We start from the raw sequence: 19,962 nt of genomic DNA, 5'->3' as shown, positions 1-19,962 counted from the left end.
TTCGAGGACACTCTCTTAGAGGGCCACATGCAGATAAAAGACCGTTTATGGCCATCGACCAGAATCAGAAAAAGTAACCAGCAGTCCCCCACAATTCCCAGTAGCCAAGACTAAGTGTATCTGGAGGGAATTCAATGGGTCATTTAGGCAATGTAAAAGATCTTTTACAGTATGGATCTCTTCATCATAGATTTGAGGGTAGCTAAGATAAACGCGGGTTTAAAATGACTGAATTGGAGTAGCGTAGCTGGTGGTAGTAGTGGTAAGAGGAGGAGGAGGAGGAGGAGGAGGAGAGATGGTAAAAGACTCCGGGGGTGGTAATGATGATCATCATGACCACCTTGCACAAGCCAAAACGCACCTGACCGATACTCGCTCTCTCTCTCTCACACACACACACACAACGAAGAATCCGAGACTGGGAGAGACGACGACTACTATATATACATGTATACTGTACAGAAGGCGACATCCGCCAAAGAACCTCCATTTTTAGCTTCGGGTTTTTTGAATCGACTTTGAAAGCGAGAAGTAAGCCCAATGGGTCCTTGAATGCACTTGCTAGATGGATAGGTGGATGGATGGATGGATGGATGGCTTGCTTGCAAGCTGACACAGGATTTTAAGTCATTCTTTGGCCTGGAAAAAAAGACGAGAACAAAATGGAGCGAAGGGCAAAGACGGAGAAGAAGTCGGTGTTGGTGTTGGAGGAGGACGGTGAGTAGTCAAGTTCGACAACCATTTGTTATAAACGCTCTGGGACTTTGACATGAAAAAAGTCATTTCGCCGTGGCTCCCGTGGCCCAAATTGGGCTTCTTATCATTAAAAAGTGTCAAGAATGGTCTGAAAAACGCTCAGAATCCAGGAGCTCAATGGTGTGAATGCCCATCTATAACAAGGCTTTGTGAATGAACAGTCACAGGGATCGCACATTTGCTCTTTTTTTACTTCAATTCTGCCCTAGGTCGCCCTCGTTGTGGTGGTGCTTGTCGACGTCTTTGCTAGAGAATGAAACAGCAAAAAATCCTCAATGGAGTCCTTTGGAGTCGTTCTTCACCTCACACCTTGAAACCTGTTAATACAGTGCCGCCCAGACACCTTGCTTCATTTCCTCTCTCTCCAATGGGTATTCATCATGGCGACCCATTTTTGCCAACCCCAATGCCAATTTAGTAACGTTTCTGGAAAAAGCTCATCTCCAAGATCACCATGCTTGAGATTCAATGGCATCTTTCAATTATTGGTAGTCTAAATAGTGAGAAAGGAAAACACCCCTTACATTGTCAGCGAAAGATTTGCCGTGTCCTCTTGTGGATTCTCAAGCATCGTCCTGATCATCACTATTATCATCATCCGCTCTTGCATTGACCTCGGTTGAAGTGCTTCTCAGGGTTTCGGCTACTTGGATAAAGGATTTGGTCCTTCGCTTCGAGCAAAAAAGGCAGAAACCAAGTTTTTGTTGTTGATTCCAACTGAAATTTTTGCCGGCAGAAGCTCCCGTCAAATCATGGTCCCCTTTTTTTACTCGACATCATTAAGTACTTTCAATAGGAAAACGATCTACCAGACTGAGCCCGAAGGGCAACCCACACTACATAGACACAACACGCTCAACCCATCCTAAGTGGAGTGACTACCGAGTGTCCTGAGGAAAACTTCATTTCAGATATGGTCGCTGCCAATGTTAGTACGATGGCATATCTAGCTATTAGGGTATCTCAAAAACCTGTTGATAGCTGATTGTGACCATTTTACCGATAACAGACTACACAATTAGTTGTGTGTTTTTCGTGCTCAAGAAAAGTGTGATAATCATTTTTTTTCGGACATAAAGAGAACACAATAAAATGCCTATTGTGTTCAACAAATCAGTTTCGGCTGTTGCAATTTCTTGAGAGATGGTCATGATTCACATCATTCATTACGAAAAAATCATTTAAAAAGACCAAGTAAGTATGAAAGTCCAAGAAAGTTAACCTTTTATAAGTGAAGTTTGAAAAATCTTAAAGCCCTACGTTACAGGTTTTTTTGAATCCGATTTTTATCTAAATAAAAAATAATATACCTCACACAAAAAAGATATGAATTAATTTAATTTTTCCGAAACGACAAAAAACCCTATCGTTAATGTTATTGTGTGTCAAGTTGGCTATCTTACCAAGACTTTTTTTAATCTGTTTATTCTGACTGACTATGAGTTGTCAGCCATTATTTTCAGAGTTTTTGAATCGACATGAGTGTCAAATGAAAACATCAACTATAAAAGTATTCATCAGCCTGAATTCCAGCAAATTCTAACAAACTTTCTCAATTATTTGCTCGGCAATTTCAGTAAACCAAAGTAGTGCTAAAAATGTTTGTAAATTTTTACAAGGATATTTAGGCATCGAAAACTCAAACAAAATTGTTAAATTCTTTGAAACCTTTCACCCCTTTTTTTAAAGCGGAAGTACCAGTTGTTTCATTATTCTCTCAAAAAACAACTTTTGTTGAAATAAAAAAACAACCTTGATTTATCAATTAACTAGTATATGCCCTGGTTCATACACGTTACTGAACCTCTGACTTAACGTAGAAGGTTCTCTGTGCCATTGTACCCAACTATGTATGTCCAAACTCTCCTCCAATTTCCCACTTGCGTCCTTTTTTGCATTTTTTTATGTGAAAAGGCTAGGCTCGGTAAAAAGCCATGAGCTAAAAAGATGCCGGCTCACTCCTGATCAATCACCAATTAATATCACGGTTCGTGGACCACCGAGGCGCGGAATTTGTTTGCAAGCATCGCCAATCGGATTACCGACAACATGAGAGCTTGACTAACAAGATCGAGATTCGCCCACATCATTTTGGCATTGGAATTCTTCAAAACCATCACATTGCTGGGAGCGCATCGCTTCTTACTTCTGTGGGGTTTTTTTGACATTGCATTCTTCAGGATTGAATTGTTATACCTCCTAGGTCTACAGTTGTACCAAAGAGTGATGACAAAAAGTTATTATTTCATCAAGTACGCATTCACACTTGAATCCAATTAAATCATAACGAATTTGGGCAGTTTTAAGTAGCTTATCAGATCACTTTTAATCTGTCAGAAAATCCTGCCTAGAGAAGGGGCTACTGTCATTTTTAATTTGCTTCCATTTGATATTCCTAATACACATAGACTCAATGCAAATATCGCCACAATCCTAATGGTTGTTTGTGATAGACGTTGATGGTGTACACGCACAATACCACTTGTGAGGTAAACTCGGGATTTGAAATCATTAACAAAGTCTCGGGGCCACACTTGATCCTCCTCCATAGAGTATCGTCTATGGTTGATGGACTATGTCCTATCTATTTGTCTGGGAAAAGAATTCCTGAAATGTTGTTGTTTTGCATATGGGTCTTTTTGACCGCCCCAACCCTTTTCCTCCCACTTGTTGATGCTTTAAGGTGGAATGGCTCGAATTCCTCGTGAGTAATAAGATGACGAGAAATTTCGCCAGAGATTCACTCCCAAGTGAATCAGAACCGTTACAAGGAGGGAAAGGATTACTGCTTTTATGTACGTATGATGAACTTGTTTTTCGACCAGTCTTAATCCTTTCTCGCGCTCATTTTGTACCACTGTTCAATTGGGTCCATTGATGAGCGGAGCCAAGAGCTTTCTTTCACTCGTTTCATGTACATACTAGTCGTCGTTCGGGTCCATTGGATGTGAACTCAAAGATAATTGACCACCCTCGAGGAAATCTAGGTCTTCCTCAGGCGATTTTCCATGTCAATATGGATAGATGGTGATTGGTGTGTAGTGTGTTCTTCTGTTGGGGTCCGGTCCACTTTATGATGGGTTTCATCACGTTATTCTGAAATCCTGGAAGTTGTATGTAGAGAAGCGAGTCAAATCAATACTTAATTGGCTCCTGTCACCCCTGATGGGACATCAGCGTGGATGAATGGAAATGCAAATGATCTCGTTTTCAAAGCTCATATCTTCAAACTCATCAGGTCTGTTGATCACGGAACGATGATGAGAGCAAAAAGTGAGTACAAATGAGGTCTGTACGAACAAAAAAGTCGAGATTTGGGGAGAAAATTCTCCGTTGTTTGGGGCATGACAAAAGCCTTCTCGGCCATCCTCCCTCTTGATTTCGGAAAAAGCCTCTCACTTGAATCTCGCTTTTACTCGTTGTTTGGGTGTGGACTGTACGTAGACAGTGCTTAGTACTGGATATCCATACGTATTTGGCCATTGTTGAACATTTTTCTGAATCCACTCGCTTTTTGCCCCCAGATTCCCACGATTCAGCAACTCTCCGACGACTTACTAGGATCGTCAAACGAACCAACCAACGAAGGGACGAATCAGTTGGTTGTTGAGCCATTGTTGCATTCGCTCCGATTCCCAGTTTCTCTCATCCAATTGTTGTTTGGTATGATTTCGGACCTTTTCTTTGACACATTCACGACTGCTGTTCATATGCATACAGATTCCAGCATTCACACACACACACATTCCCAATGCATATGGACTTATGCTAATAGTTGTAAAAAGGTACGGCCCTTCGGGAATCTCATGATGCAAAAACACAAAACCACCATTGGACGCTCAAAGGGGATCATCAGCCGATCCATTATGCGCCAAACTACTGTGCTCGAAAATGAAAATGGCTCAAGTTTTCGTGGAAATTTGAGCAGTCTGCAGGCATATTAAGTTGTGTCAGCTTCTACTATCCAAGAGAACAGGACCAAGTGAGTGGCTAGTTTTAAAGGTTTCCAGCAATCGCAGGGGTCAAGGTACCTATCCTTGGGATGCTTGAGAATTCATTCATCCGTGTTCGAAAGGCTGAGAACAATGTGGAGTAAATTCCCAGTGCTCGAGTCCAAGGGCTGGACAGTGAATGACAATGATGCTCACTACTCCTATTCATTCCCAATGGTCAAGCCTCCTTTTTCCTGTGAGAGTCGAATGGCAGCTCTGTCCATCGCCGAGCGAGAGTATCCCTAGCAGTCGTCCTGAAGAGGGGACAGTGGACATACCTCTCAGACACACACAATGTCCTGATTGAAGGAGCGGCTGGGCAGCTCATTCACATTCGCATTGGATCAATCTTGATATATGTGAAGTCTCGCCATGCCAAGCCTAATGCCAATGTGGACATTATTGGGCTACTCTGACTGAGTGTGTTATATCGTAAATAGTACACCATACATTACATCGAGGTGACCGAGCCGAGACAGGAGAAGGGGAGGAGAGCTGGATTTTTTGAGGCACCTGCCTCTTTAATGGAATCGATGAGCGACCAACTAACCAACGACAATGGTTTTCGAGCCCGTCAGCCAGTCAACCAGTCCGTCTCTCTTTCTGTAAAGACTTCAAGCCCACATTCTATATGCAATGTGTTGTTTGGAAGACGACGAGAACTGGCCTGATGATCATTCGCCGAACAGGTCAGCTGTTCCGGAGCAAAACCTTCTCCAATGTGTCACACATCTTACATGAACTTTCAGTACACTGATCGAAATTGAGCCACCCTCCATCTATTTTGAACCCGGAATCAAGCCATGTGAACCCGTTGAAGGGGACCCGGGTGGTTTGATCCGTTAGTCTATTTCTATGGTGCATGTGTAACTCACGGAAGATTGGGGGAATTGAATTAAATGAGTCATGCTCCGCTCTTGTTTCCGTCAGTGCGAGCTCGGAGCTTTTGAATGTGATTAACCAAGCGTGAAGTCTTTGGAGTGACGTTGTCCGGCGGTTCGAGATCCCCCTACTACTCCCCCCTCCCCCCTCAAGACCACCTGTTCTGGTGATCCCCTTACTACATGGAATAGGATGGTAGATGTACCTTCTAAAACCAATGGTGGTGGGGGTAGGAGGAGTGCATACACGTGAAGGAATGGAAACAGCCACCTTCGGATTATGGGGAGGATCTTCTTGGCTTGGCATGTATTTGAGCCCATTGGGCCGAAAACAAGATCCCTTGAAATTGAGGGGCAATCTGCGTGGCGACGGTTGATCCTTTGTAGAAAACTCGCAAGTTTGTTCAGCTTGAATCCTTCCTTCCCCACTTCTCCAACCCAATCCAATCCTCCTCCTCCTCCTCCTCTTCCTCCTTCTCGTGGCCAAAGGTCTTCTTGTGTGATTAAGTCTGTCATAATCTTAGCGATTCATATCTATGGGCCCTCAGTGGATTTTGATGGCCGACAGAGAGGTAGGATGATGATGATGCCGCGATGTCACTCCGGATGAGGTTTAATGTTGTCTCAAAGATGCCTCAAAATAATATGCCTGACGCTCACTAGAGTGTTTGTCTTGTAAGATGAGAACGACCGACCCCAAAAGCTTCTTTTGTCACAAAAGCTCAAGATCATTGAGCCGCATCAAAGAACGACCAGAAAAGACGCTCTTTTCATTAATCGCTTTGCTTTTCGGGAGTTTGGTCTGACAAAGCAAACACGAGCGAACTCCATGCCATCTTCCTATCCGAACACTTCAAGGCTTGAAGGATCCCGCCCAATATCCCAAATCCAGTCCCAGCAAAATCCCATGGCCATTATTTCCCCGAAGAGCCTGAAAAGGCGCATTTGAAAATTCCGAATCTGTTGCGCGGTTCGTATGGAAGCGAATTGGCGCCAGATTTCTCGGGTATTCAAGAAAACCAACAATGCATGAGATGGTTGGCTCACCTGCTTTGAACCACCCGGCCAATCCTCATCCCAAACTCCTCCATAGGTCACCACTCACATTCAAGATGCATAGTTTCTCCCTTGGCTTCCAGATCATTGAAGTGGGGTTGCAGTTGAACTCGATGTCAAGCTTGATCCCAGCGAACATCCGAACAATCCCACACAATCAATGAGAGGATGAGGTTTCAATGAATTCATTATCAGGATGATCTGTGGCTTGGTTAGGGTGGCTTGTTTTCCCTCCTCGATGACAGTTGATCTCATTTTGTTCGTTACATTCCCAATCCATTTCAATTTGGACAAAGCTTTTAACAAAGTCACCTGGAGTGAGTGCCCCGTGACATCATCCCAAGGGGGCGCATGGAAAAAGAGGACCATATTCATGAAAGCGGTCAGGGTGCGAGATCCTGCTCAGCGAAAAAACGCCATGGTATACCTCACATTATGCATTATGGCTTTGACCCCTTACTCCTGATTTGCACCATTCATTCATACTCAATGACATTATCCTAGTTTGGATATTTTCCGTAAGTATTCAATGATCAATACTAAACCAATCTTGATTTAGGCACCCTGACGTTCGGTCCGAAAATTGAAAATGCTCCACGCGATTCATTCAGCAAGTTCAAACAATGTTGAGGGTGAGAGAACCCTGTAGGGATGACTGGGAGAGCTTTGGGGTAGGATGCGAACGAACCAGCGAACCAACCAACCACCGAGTGAACAACTATTGCCACCACTCCTGCTCTGGATGATGGAGATGACTTTGCATCGCGGTGGACTCATGTGGGAATGGAGTTTGAGCCATGGGATGGGAATTTGTCGCCTTTCGTGGAATTAGATGAGGGGCGGTGGCAGGTCTACATACATATACACAATTAAAGGATTACATATACCGTGACCAACAAAGAACCGACTCAAGCCCATGGATGGTTTATTAGAGTGTTTTCCTGAGGAAGTGGTCGGGGTGAAAAAAGTTGGCAAAATCTTCGACACGATCACCTGAGATCTCAAAGTCTTGAATTAAAGCCACGACATCGGCTTCCGATTGGACGTGACCACATCCTTCGCACACCCATGGGCTACCCGGCACACATGGATCCACAGGAAACGCATGACTCACTAGCCCTTGCTTCTGTTGTTGCCGTCGCTGGTTGTTGCTATTATTACACTTGGGACATGTCACTCCGGACTTGAACGGGTTCTCACAAAGAGAGCAACGACAAATAAAGCGCCAACTTCGCCAAATCTTCAGGCGTCTCGATGGCTGACCCTCATCCGTCGGATCGCCATGACTTAGATAGGTTGTGGTGATCTCGTTTCCCTTTTCAATCTTGGTTCGTGCCCGGAGAGTCAATGCAAAATCGCTTGGGCTGATCTCGATAGAGGTATTGAAGTTTTCACAACGGTGATTGATGAGCGAAAAGTTTGGGTAGATGGCGAATCCCTCGCAGTTCTGACCAAGTCCTCGTATGGCTTTGGCGTTGGTCTTCCGGATGCATAAGAGATGATAGAGGTTTTGGTCATTGCTTAATTTCGGTTCCATCCCTTGGAACATTCTGATCAAGCATTTCCATGTCAGACATTGAGCATTTAAAGAGCCGGTGGCCAGATTGTGCATCAATTCTTGAGTTGACGGAGTATTTTGTGCTAAGTACATGGTGACATTTTGTTCTCGTTCCCATTTGCTCGAGTGTTTACCCCTTGAATGTCTAAAATGATTCCAGTTACTTTGAAAGCTGTAGAACAATGGCAAAATCAATCCCAAACTTGCTCGCTGAGCTTGCGGTAATAATCGTTTCGAGCGATTCATTCACAATCAGAGTTTACTTGTGTGGTAAGTTGTTTGGCCAGTGCAAATTTGCGGCCAAAAGTCGTTGATAATCGAATGAATCGAGCTCAAAATGTCACCCAGAATTAAACGAAGTAAGGATACGAGTTGATATTGAAGAGCAACAGCCTTGAGCTTGAGTTGACCTTGGCCACTTAACTCTTTTAGAAAGCCACATTCTCGGGGATGCCAATCACTCGTGACAAAACACTCACGTGAGCAAAAGCCAAAGCCGCAATGCTCGCACTTGAAATGAAGGTCAGTAGTTTCCAATTTAGACAAGCATGTCAAACATGAAGCACTGTTCCAAGGTCCATACACAATTGGGGAGTCTCTCAGGATCACTTCACCGGGTTCAAAGAACCGATCGGCCACCATGAACCTCCCATATTTCAGGTTCTGGGGATCAACTACGATCGAAAATTTGGACATATTGAGTCCGACATGAGTTTGTGTCAGCTCATCTTATTTCCACTGACTCGAGAATGGAAAGCCACGGTGGAAACACGTTGTGTTTCCAGCTTTCGCGGATGTCCTTGAATTCCATGGTCACGGCAGAGGGAACCTTGAGACAGAAGGAGCATGAGGGAAATTGCATGCACACTATTGGTTCACGAATATAAACACTTTCATTCACCTTCAAGCTTGAGACTCAGAGAAGCCAGGCAAGTCCGAAGAAAAGGAAGAGAAGGAGCCAAAACGTGCTGAGAAAGCACATCCTGTTGCTCTCTAGGATGAGATATGAGAGAGACAGACCTTGGCTTTTGCTGGAGGTGAGTGCAACTGTCCTTATTCTGACTTTACTCACAAGGTTGTACAGAAATGGCTTGGAACGTGTATGAATGTGCGTGGGGAACTTACGTACAGTCGTATTGCTACAGTGGAGCAAGTGTATGCTCAAGACATTCAGTTCACTTTTGAATGAGTCTCTCGGGTACGCCAAAGAGCGCGCATGATTGGCAAGTGACAGAGATATCGTTTGAATCAAATGAAAAAGCACATGCTATTGTGTGTATCCTTTTAGAAACATTGTATTTGACAACAAAAACTGTTAGTTTTACCACAATTGCATTGGTATTGGCTTCCCGATCCGACTTGAAGGCTGAAAATGTGCTTGCCTAAAGTTCTCATTGAGATGATGTTTAACCCTTTGCCAAGGAAAAATGTTCCAACAAGCCATCTGAGAGAACTTTGTATTGCTAATTGATCGAGTTTAAACATACGGACAATCTAATCCATGTCTTCAATGACCACATTTCCTATGCTGATGGTAGACGCACTTCATTCAAAGACTCAAATCAAGACATTCTACAGAGGACAATGACAAGAAAATGAAGGAGTTCGAGACACAAATGGCTCCCATCTTCCTCGTAATTGCATCTTGTCTCGAACTTTTGACATCTCGCGTCCTCAAGATGATGATGCAGCTTGGTTTGAATGAGAAAAAAGATGAAAAGCGCAAACAAGTAAATAGCCTCGTTGACAACGATCAAAGATTTCCTCTTTCTTCCATTCATGCGTTCTGGATCTCAAAATTGGCCCAACATGTGTGATACGGAGGATGCACCTAAATGAAAGATCACATGAACCCGACGTCTGGGCTGAAATGAGACTTGAACAGCAGTTGGACAGAGAGAGCAAATTTGATTTCCATGTCAATTTTAAATCTCGTGGTCGGAATTTGTCACTCATCTCCTTGGTCACGAGCCCGTGGATGATTCTTGTGTTTGGAGTCCTGATCACCATAAATTATCCCGCTCAACATCTGTCAAGCGAAGATGAACGACCCGCTAGGATCCGATCAAGGAAGCTTACCCGCCAACTCACCCCCTCTCTTTGGAGTCATTGCCAAATCAAGATAATACCTGGTACACAGATAATACACCTTCTTCACTAGTTGTGAACCGATCAGATCAGCAGCTCAGATACCTGGTGGTCAAGAGTCAAGGTGTGAGGCGAGCTTGTACCGAGATCCCGGTCACTTCCTCGCCCTCCCAGAATAGACCCTGTTTTAAGCGAATCTGGGTCTGGACCGTCGACCAGGATCCGGCCAGGGCATGTGGTAGCCGAGAGATCATTTGGTTTTGCAAACCAAAGGAGCATTTTTGTGACTTTTGTCCCCCTACGGACTGACCAAACGACAAGACACGACACGGTTATCGCATCGTTATCTCGTGAATGGCCTTTGAAGAGGATGAGCACCCGAAAATATGGCAGGTGATCTGGATTTTGGATTGAGGAGCGAGGAAGAGACCCTTTGCAACCCCTTTTTCTTTGACTTCGGACGTTAGATATCTAGGCGGATGGATGGCTCGCAGGTAGAGCGCTACTGTACACCTGTTTTAGAAACAACAGACAGACCTCCATCAAAGGAGCTATTTCTAGACATACAACGAGAACTTCTGGGCACTTCGAGAATGACCGTATCTAATTTTGGTTTGCCATCGGGAATACTCATTTAGACGTATTACACCTCATTCAATCCATCTTCATCCTCGCACCTCATTATTTCAACTCAAAATTCCGAGTGAAAACGCTCTTGGCTGAGATTAAAGGTTGGGCCGAAACGGTCCAAATGGTGAATTAGATGCTAACCCTGGGCCCTGATTTAATCCTTGATAAGCAAAACAATGTGATGTTAACAAATCTATTCCGAACGAGAGTGGCTTCCCTCATTGTGTTAAATATTCGTTTTTCGCACCATCAAAGAGTCCGATTCGTTAAAAAAATCCAATTGCGTAAGAGGAAGTACTTGTCGCACCTCGAGCGGCCACCAGAAGTCATTGATCCCCAAGTTTTCCCCGATCTGATCAACATTTCTCGATTGACCCGATCCCTTCCCGCGGTGCAAAGGTAGGATTTTAACGGCAGGATCAGCTGATAATTAAATGAAGAGCCGCCCCAACCATCAATGGTATCGGCCATCGCTTGACCTAAGCTCACCATTGACCGAACAAAATGTCCCTCCCAAGGCGGAACTAGACTGAAAAAAATTAAACTAGAAAAGGACAGGTCGTTAGATTGGGATGGCACGTGCTAACCCCTCTCTCTCTCTCTCTTTGTGTTCCCTTCCCTCTGTTCATTGGCCCCAAACGGAGCGCTTCCAGCCGTTGGACAGTTCCCTCTAGCTCTCCGTACGCTCGTCGTCGTCAAATGATGAGAGAGAGAGAGGTGATTTTCCCGTCATCCAATTTCTCTCTCCCACCCTTGCTTGATCTTTGGTCTCGAGCCAGGTGCAAATCCCGTATTAGCTCGTTGGCTACCGCGGATAACGAACGATCTAAAATAGTCGCACCCTCCCAATCGGTCGGAAAAGTGTAGGGGAATGTGAGTGGATGGAGAGAACTCTGTAGTATTGCGTCGCCGTATTAGCATTGGGGGGGTTGATCTCTGAACACATGACATTGCATGGCTGGGGACCATCTCACTCTCTTTCTCCCTATATTAGGAAACCTCATACACACACATACATCTGCTACTTGTAACGAACTCTTTTTTGTTCTCGATCTTGCACTTTATCCCGGTGAAAAGCTCCCATGACAGGCTGGCTAGCCGGATAAGTGAAGGAATTGTGAAGCACTGGAAATCAATCTATAACCCTCTCAGGGACGGACTTAAGTCAGAAATATCTCGAAACACGATAAATCTGCCACCCATTTCCGACATGAACTCTTTCCACAGCCACAAGCGAACGAACGTATGAATAATGCCATGCCTGTTCCTCAAGTTCATTTCAGTCCATTTCATCCCTTCTTCAGCCCAACGAGGAGTTGACAAGTCCCGAGGACGTTCTTTCGTTTGCTCTTTCGTTCTAACTCTCTTTGCGAGCAGATGGGAAACCCGAAGGAGATTCCTTCAAACTCCAAGTGAAGTCGCTCTCAAAGGACGATCGAATAGTCGAACTTACCAAACCAACGACCGAGCTGTCCGATGTCAGTAGACAACCGGTTGCAAGACGGAGAGAGCAGGTGTTGGGCCATATTTCTTGAGCTTCTGCTCTCGTTTTGACGAATCTCCCGGTTCTTTCTTGTCTACTGAACCCTCGATTCTCCTTCCCTCGATGGCGACCTAATATCCAGGCAAACATGAGGCTTGTGTATTGGCGCCAAAGACTCTCACATGGATTGTACACATCATCCACATACTCGTACCCTCCTACCTATGTACATACGTGTATTCGTTCAAGCCGTCTGGAAGAAGTAGTTGGTTGTTGTGATGATGATGATGATAGGAGGAATGGTGGCAGGTGCGGAGAAGCAAGTGCTGCCTGGATCTGAAGATGGAGGGACTTATTATAAAGATTCCGTCCAATGAATTTGATGCCATGTTCTTGGAAGTGGACCCTGATATTTGCATTGGCAAGTAAAGATAAGGCAAGATGGCAGGTGCATCATTGAGAGCAGCGAGATCGCGTTGTGGTGGGGGTGGTGGGAAGTCTAATTTAGAGTGGACATCAACAGCCATGGCACTTACGGCAAACATAGGGTTTGAATTAAATCACTTAGCTCACTTGATTTTAGTTACAGCGCCTCAAACATGAGAAGAAATCCTGTTTTCAAATTCTGTGTAGGAATTTTAGGAATTGTTAAGAAATAGACATTGAATGATTGCAATATTTTTAGATCCCCAGGGTGCACCTAATTTTGTTAAGTTTAAACTGAGTTCATTACTAGATTTTACCTTGAACGAATTTTTTTTAGGAAACATGAACGTCTACAAGCATAAAGATTGATAGTGCGCTGAAAAATATTGGTCCAATTTGCTAGAGCGGTTGTTTGGGGCGCGAACGCTCGTTGGAGATTTCAAGCCGAGAACCCTATCAACATCAGCTGATAAGTTTTTTCACGAGTCTGAAACTGTCCTTGACGACTGCTGCCAGTTTCGGGTGCCAAAAGCGCTCTCGTCCGCTTTTTCTCTTCTCATTCTTCGTTGAGGGAGGCAAATGGGCCATGTAAGCAGGGACCTGGGTGCAGGCACAACAGCATGAGTATTAATCCCTCCCCAAAGCTCACCCTCATGTCATATTGGTAGTCGTCCGTCATTTGATTCCCAACCAAAGAAGACTTGAATCTTCTGGTGACAGAGGAGCTCTCTCGGAGGAATCAGTTAGGGTCAGACCTCCACCTCGAACGGTTGTATCTCCCTCTTGTTAGACTGGATTTCTCTTCCACGTCCTTACCGAATTTCCGACCAGTTCCAACTGATTCGTTGTAATTCGTGAATAACCTACCACTCGCTCGCGTGTCAGGTGCTGGAAGAGATCATCAAGGACTCACAGGACCCTCAGGACATGTGCCAATAATTTCCCGACACACCTTGCCAAAGATCTCGTTCGACTAGAAAAGCCATCCTCCCTGCACCTACGGATGTGGCCGAGAAAAACGGACTTGGACGACCGGAAGGAGCTCGCTACGAAAGTCTCTGGTATCGTGAACCGAGCACCTGCTAGTTAGTTCCGGTGACCCAGTGCTATGTACTAAACCCGAGACCCTTGAGCCACTACCCTTGTCTGTCAACATCATCATGAGTTGTCTCTCTTTGCCTCGATCGCTCCCTCACAGACGGACTCATCCCTGCAGTCTTTAGATCGGAGGAGGATATCCTTGGATTTGCTTCAGTTGTGCCGTCAGTTGCCTTTTGGAAGTGAAGCAGCGAACTTCTCTCCCGAACGTGGAGAGGGGATAAACTTGTTCAAGATGAGTGTCAAACCAGCTGAAAAGAGGTTTCGATTCGATAGTTTCGCCACCGAATTTGATTGCAAAGAAGAGCACGAGGACATTCCTGACAATGACAGTGGCATTGGTGAGTACTAACAAGATTGATTTCATCAAACTTTAAGCGTTGGTTGACCGGCAGATTGGACGGTCAAACATTGGAAGCGAATTTTTGGCATGCTTCAAATCAAATTTGAATAGGATGATCTCTGGGAAAGAAAACCATTAAATTTCGAAAGGAAATCATTAGAACATGCATTTGTCTTGAATTTCTAAATTCTTGCCCGCTCTGTGTATCTAACTGCCTTAGTCGGTCGAGGTCTGTGGGTGTGAAGAGTGACAAGAGATTTCATGCACCTCTAACTCGCCTCAAGACTTGGGACATACCAACCAGTGAACCGTAACCATTTTCCAAGCTTTTGAAGAAGAGAGCGATAAGCAAGTCTCGTTAAAGTCGTTTCTCAGATCTTCAGGTCCAAGTGAAGACACAGATCATTTGGACCTATGGAATGTCCTGAAGATCTGACTTGGACATGATCCTTACGAAATATGAGAACCTCGCCTCCAACATCTGCCCCAGAGTGTTGGCAGGAAAACTACTATGTCAGAAAGCATAAAGCCGTTAGCTAGAGCATTAAGTATTCAACAATCGTCGTCTCTGGCGTAGTATATGTCTTGGAAAATAGTGTTCGAATGCTAATGCCCAATTGTGTGCTTCGCCATCGCTAGTCGGGCATTCATTGTCAGGTGGCTGAATAGCTGTCATGTGAAAAAACTGAGCTCCACAAGTGAGGATTATCGTTCCCTCTTTCGTATGTGTGAATTCCTGCTCCCATCGTGGGTCGTAGTTGGCCTTGGGGGGTTAGGGGACGATGTGAGTGAGAGTGGGGCCTCTCCCCACCACCTTGTACTCCAGGGTCTTCTCATGTACGCATGCATGGCTAGTGTGTAACTATAAACAGAACAAAAACTGCTCCCCTTTCATTTCATTCTAATGGGTTGTCGGTGGAAAAAAATCTCTGTCTGAGGAGTGGGGAAAGGATAAGAGAGAGGAGGAGAAGGGAGAGAGAGTGATAGAGGCAAGAGAAGGGAATGCGTTACAAAGTCCCCTTGAGAGACGGTTACTACCTGTTTTCCATATCAAAAGGAAACCATTCCCACACATATACATTTATTTCTGGTAGACCCTCACACATGCTTGAACATTCCACAGTTCTTTCCCTTCCCCGCTCTTTGGGACCGGCTGCACTTTTTGTGCCCCAAGATCTCTTGAATGCCTTTGGCTGATTGGTCCAATGGGTCCGACTAAAACGGAAAAACATGCCTCCAATACTGACTGACGTTCGCCTCGCTTTTTGTTCCAGACTCCGAAGAGACTCAGGTGTCCCCAGGATCCGTTCAACAACATCCCCTTTCCTTGGTGTTGAAGAAAGAGATCGTTTCCTCCAAAGCACCAGCTGGGTCCCCGCCCCCCTCGGGAGCCATGAGACATTGGAAGAAATTCATGAAGGACCAGGCCATCGACACGGATGACTCTGGTCCCAAAGAGGAGCCCAATCAGTCAACTCGCACCACAGTGGCCCATGCCTTGCTCAGCCTTCGCCAAGCTGAGCCCAAGGTCTCCCGATCTGAGGAGTTCTCCAAGGCGTTCCATCGGATGCCGCCATTTGCTCAGAACACCCCTTTCCGGCCGATTCCGATCACCCTGCTGAAACCTGCCAATCAAAAGCCCTATTCAGGACATCCCTTGCCCTGGGTTCATCATTCGAGCTCTCTTTGCCATGAGCCGGAGAATTTGTCCATTGTCAAGTTACCCCAACATCCGATCAAGCCCTTGATCTGCTCCTCTTCTTCTTCTTCTTCACCCCAATCGTTTCTTCAATCTCCAACCCTGTCAAGTACCACCGGTCATCATTCTTCCTCGTTTTCCACCCCAAGTCCATTGCGAGAGATCCAAAGTAACCGCCAACAAACAATGCCAACGCTGCCTTTGCAACCAATTTCTCATGCAAATACCAATGCCAACGCTTCTTCATCTCCAACTCCTTCCTTCTGCCATCCATCCCACATGGCCCGGTTTCTTCACCCAGCCTTCCATTCAGAAAATGTTGCGGTCATGACCCCTTCTCAAAAGAACAAAGCGGCCCACAAGCCCTCGGCCATTGAAGGAGGGTTGGCAGGATCGGGAGGATCGGGACGTCCAGGACAACAACCTTCTTCAGCGGCGTCTTCTCGTGTCAACAACAAGACTTCAATGAATGGATTCAAGGGGATCAAGGCGGACAAACCGTTCCGATGTCTTGAATGCAAGAAGTCCTTCTCCACACGCTCAGGTTACGCCAAACATGAGCAGCTCCATTGTACTAACCAAATCCAGAAGAGCTTCTCCTGCAAGTATTGTAACAAGGGCTACACCAGCTTGTCGGCTTTGAAGATGCACATCCGAACTCACACTCTGCCCTGTAAATGTGATATTTGCGGCAAGAGTTTTTCCCGACCCTGGTTGCTCCAGGGCCACGTGCGAACTCACACGGGAGAGAAGCCCTTTTCATGCTCGTATTGTACCAGGAGTTTCGCAGATAAATCGAATCTCAGAGCCCATCTTCAAACCCATCTCCAGACCAAGAAGTATTCTTGTCCGGGATGCAAAAAGACCTTCAGCCGCATGAGTCTTCTGAACAAGCACACCGATAGCGGATGTCACGGTCTTCAGTCAAGGAACGAGGAATGTGTACAAACTCTGATGGGACTCTCCGCTGGGGGTCTTATGAGAGCTTAGGGCCATTTGGTTGAGTTGTTGTTGCCACCAATTACGTGCTGTTGAGTCCGCGTGCCAAAAAAAATACCTCCGGTGAAATTGTTTTGCCATATGTTTGTACAAGCTGAATTGACTTTTTTATAAGATCTCACGATGAATTGCTTGATCAAAACCACTTGTTTTAAAGTTGTATATTATCAGAGAAATACATCATAACCCACTTGTTAAAAATGATAAGATCCAAGTTATATCTGATCGTAAACCTTAGATACGCAGATTTGCAAATGCAAGTTGAGCCCAATATAATGCATGGCAATTTGGCAAAGAAGATTGTGGTGTATTTTCAAGAAGAAGAATTTCCCAAAGCTGGAACTTTACTTTTTGTGTCTACAAATGGAGTTTTATACTATGTTCTTAAACCTCACTTAATTTTTGAAGCAGATATATTTCCTTTTGGGACCCGGATAAAGCTTTGAATGAAATATCTTCTTGCTTGACATGGTAGAGAGCAATCAAGAAATTATTTAACTTTTTACCCAAATTTTTCATTTGCGGAGTTGGGTATCTAGAGACATAGATTAACAGCGCACTATCACAAGCGGATTTTTGAGCGTGATATTACTATTGAATATCTGTACAAAATTAATCATGCATAGTTTTTTAAGTCATTCGAGTATCTGTCATTAGCCATGAACCATTGGCAAATGGATTGGGAAGCTAAGATAGAGAATTTACCTGTCGGAATCGAGTGAACTCAGAGCGTTCTTCTTCTGATATGACTGGTCCCACGTTACTGCAACTATTGAAATACGTATTTCAATTTTCGGCTCGATCGAACCTGTGGGTCAAAAGTTATGACATCTCAAAGCTCATTGTATAACTCTATACAAAACGAACTTGTGGTGATTGATTAGCAGAAGAGGGCCAAACCATTCATTCCGTGTACTTGTATATACTGCACTTTGAGGGAGCATAACTTTTGATCCAGTTGTTCGATTGAGCAGAAATTTGAATTATGAAATTGCAGTGAACAGGGACCAGCCTCGCTTCAAGAAGAATTCAATGCAACGATATTCGGAATCGCTTATTTTTTATCTTAAGCCTCCCCGTCCATATTCCAGTGATTCATGGATTAATAAAAGTTTTGGGTGGTCATAAATTGTTGCCTTTATTTGTTTGCATTTGAGAAATGGAAACGAGCCCTAACAACTTTTTAAAATCTAAAACATCAGAATGAATTTGATAGATCGTATGATCAGTCTTAATTCGAATAGAATCAAGTTCAACCTTGCCTATTCCCTCATTGTTCTGTTTTGGCAATGCGTCGAAAAAACAACGAATCTATGTTCCTAAAGCTGTCTAAAGCTTAGCCTGCAGGCAATATCTGATTAAGATTTTGAATGAATAATAATGAAGAAAACGAACATCCTAAGTGGTAGGTCGTATTGATTGAATAATGTTTTCTGATGCAATGTGCCAGACTGCTTCAAACTTGTTGTATTGTAAAATTACGAAAAGGATATTCATGTACTGATTTCATATTTTTTACGGAGCTCCTTTCCGCTACTGGGAATGAAATCCCTTGCAATTTAAGATAAAAAGAACAAACAGATTTATCCTATTTAGCCTTAGATTTCTATACATTATCTGATCCGAAATCTGAAATTAGGTTTGACAGATCTGGGTACCCGGTTGATCACTTTGAGTAATATATCTTTTAAATCTTCTTCTCACGTTCCTTGTAAGTCATAATTGATGAAATATGTAGTCAACAAGTCGTTCTAATTTGCTGCTCTTGGGCACCATTGACCGAAAGGCTGGTCTGGGATTGTTGTTGAAAAAGATCTAAATTTCGTTCGAAACTGAAGAAGGAGTCATCTAGAAAATAGAATTGTAGAAGAGGGCACGGAAGTAGGTAGGACTCTCGAGATTAAAGCACAAAAAGAACAAGGATGCCCCTAGCGTAGGTTCAGAGAGAAAAGCGCGTGCTCTAGAGCCTGACTTCCAAAGAGGACGTTCTGTCTTTGTCCTTGAACATCATTGAGTTGCGGCTCTTTGTTGAAAAAGTAAAGACTCTAATATCTTCTAATTGGAATGATGAATAAGTTTTTATATTAAAAGAAAGCATTTATTGGTTGTTACTTGGAAGAATTGGCAGTGTGGAAACACTGACCGTCAAAAGCTCAAGAGGACGCACGAAGTTCAGTTCTTAGAGGGCGCTGCTTTCCGTTTCTCGAGAATTAATAGAGAATTGGTTTAGTGCAAAGTACATGGAATTTCAAAAGTGATGCCTTGTCTATCGTAAACATTATGTTTTTATCCCAGGATTAGGATGGAAAGTTCGATGAGCATACCCAGTTGAAAGTTGGTAAAGCTTTTCAAATGTGTGGTTGGATATATCGCACGTTTAAGTCCAGAGATAGTATCACGATGCTAACTCTGTACAAGTCGATTGTTCAGCCGCATCTTGAATATGCCTCTCCCATTTGGGCTCCAATGAGTTCAGCAGGTTTGTAAAAGCTCGAGCAGGTCCAAAGATGTTTTACTAGGAATTGTACAGTTGGGATTGTACAGTACTCAGAGAAGGTGCGAAAGGTATCTCACACTGTACGTTTTCAGAAGCATTCATGAGCTTTGTCCCAACCCAGGATTTAGGGTCAATTGTGGCGACCGTAGAGGCTTAATGTGCGTTTTTAGAGCACCTTCAAGCCTTCGAGAATCCAGGCTAGTTAAAACAATGAAGTCCAACTCTCTTCTTTCTCGGGCTCCTTCATTGTTTAATTTGCTGCCCTCAAATATTCGTAGGGCTTATGTAGGCGTTGATCCAGTAGCAGGATTTAAGTCAGACTTGGACAAGTTTTTGACTAAAATCCTTATCAACCTTATATTCAAGGGTTAGCCAGATCAGCCAATACTAATTCGTTGTTCGATCAAATAATATATATAAATAAATGAATATCTGGTCTTGAACCGCTGGGATTCC

The 19,962-nt window shown here is 44.1% G+C and overlaps 2 protein-coding genes across 3 annotated transcripts; one reads left to right on the top strand and one right to left on the bottom strand.

Annotated features, from left to right (window-relative positions):
• Positions 1 to 7,593: 7,593 nt before the first annotated feature.
• On the bottom strand, positions 7,594 to 9,303 carry LOC131885698 (histone-lysine N-methyltransferase SMYD3-like). 2 transcript variants are annotated; one of them, XM_059233823.1, is made up of 3 exons: positions 9,145 to 9,303; positions 8,588 to 9,072; positions 7,594 to 8,326 (listed from the first exon to the last, which is right to left on the bottom strand). In XM_059233823.1, the coding sequence occupies exons 2-3, from the start codon at positions 8,937 to 8,939 to the stop codon at positions 7,614 to 7,616; spliced, it is 1,065 nt and encodes a 354-aa protein (XP_059089806.1). In that variant the 5' UTR covers positions 8,940 to 9,072; positions 9,145 to 9,303; the 3' UTR covers positions 7,594 to 7,613. The 2 variants fall into 2 exon arrangements, with proteins under 2 accessions (XP_059089806.1, XP_059089807.1); XM_059233824.1 differs by having other exon boundaries at positions 7,594 to 8,302; positions 8,588 to 9,303.
• A 4,150-nt stretch (positions 9,304 to 13,453) lies between these two features.
• LOC131885697 (zinc finger protein SNAI2-like) lies at positions 13,454 to 17,369 on the top strand. Its single transcript, XM_059233822.1, has 2 exons — positions 13,454 to 14,309; positions 15,586 to 17,369. Exons 1-2 carry the CDS (start codon positions 14,204 to 14,206, stop codon positions 16,998 to 17,000), a joined length of 1,521 nt encoding a protein of 506 aa, XP_059089805.1. The 5' UTR covers positions 13,454 to 14,203; the 3' UTR covers positions 17,001 to 17,369.
• The last annotated feature ends 2,593 nt before the right edge of the window (positions 17,370 to 19,962 follow it).

The sequence above is a fragment of the Tigriopus californicus genome, chromosome 8, assembly GCF_007210705.1.
Source record: "Tigriopus californicus strain San Diego chromosome 8, Tcal_SD_v2.1, whole genome shotgun sequence".
Classification (NCBI taxonomy): Eukaryota; Metazoa; Arthropoda; class Copepoda; order Harpacticoida; family Harpacticidae; genus Tigriopus; species Tigriopus californicus.
This window is presented reverse-complemented; position numbering and strand designations above follow the sequence as displayed.

Coding starts and splice junctions, on each gene's coding strand:
- LOC131885698 (XM_059233823.1), bottom strand. CDS start 8,939: ATGTCCAAATTTTCGATCGTAGTTGATCCCCAGAACCTGAAATATGGG. Junction 8,327..8,587: donor CTTACTTCGTTTAATTCTGG/GTGACATTTTGA, acceptor CCATGTACTTAG/CACAAAATACTCCGTCAACT.
- LOC131885697 (XM_059233822.1), top strand. CDS start 14,204: ATGAGTGTCAAACCAGCTGAAAAGAGGTTTCGATTCGATAGTTTCGCC. Junction 14,310..15,585: donor TGACAATGACAGTGGCATTG/GTGAGTACTAAC, acceptor TTTTTGTTCCAG/ACTCCGAAGAGACTCAGGTG.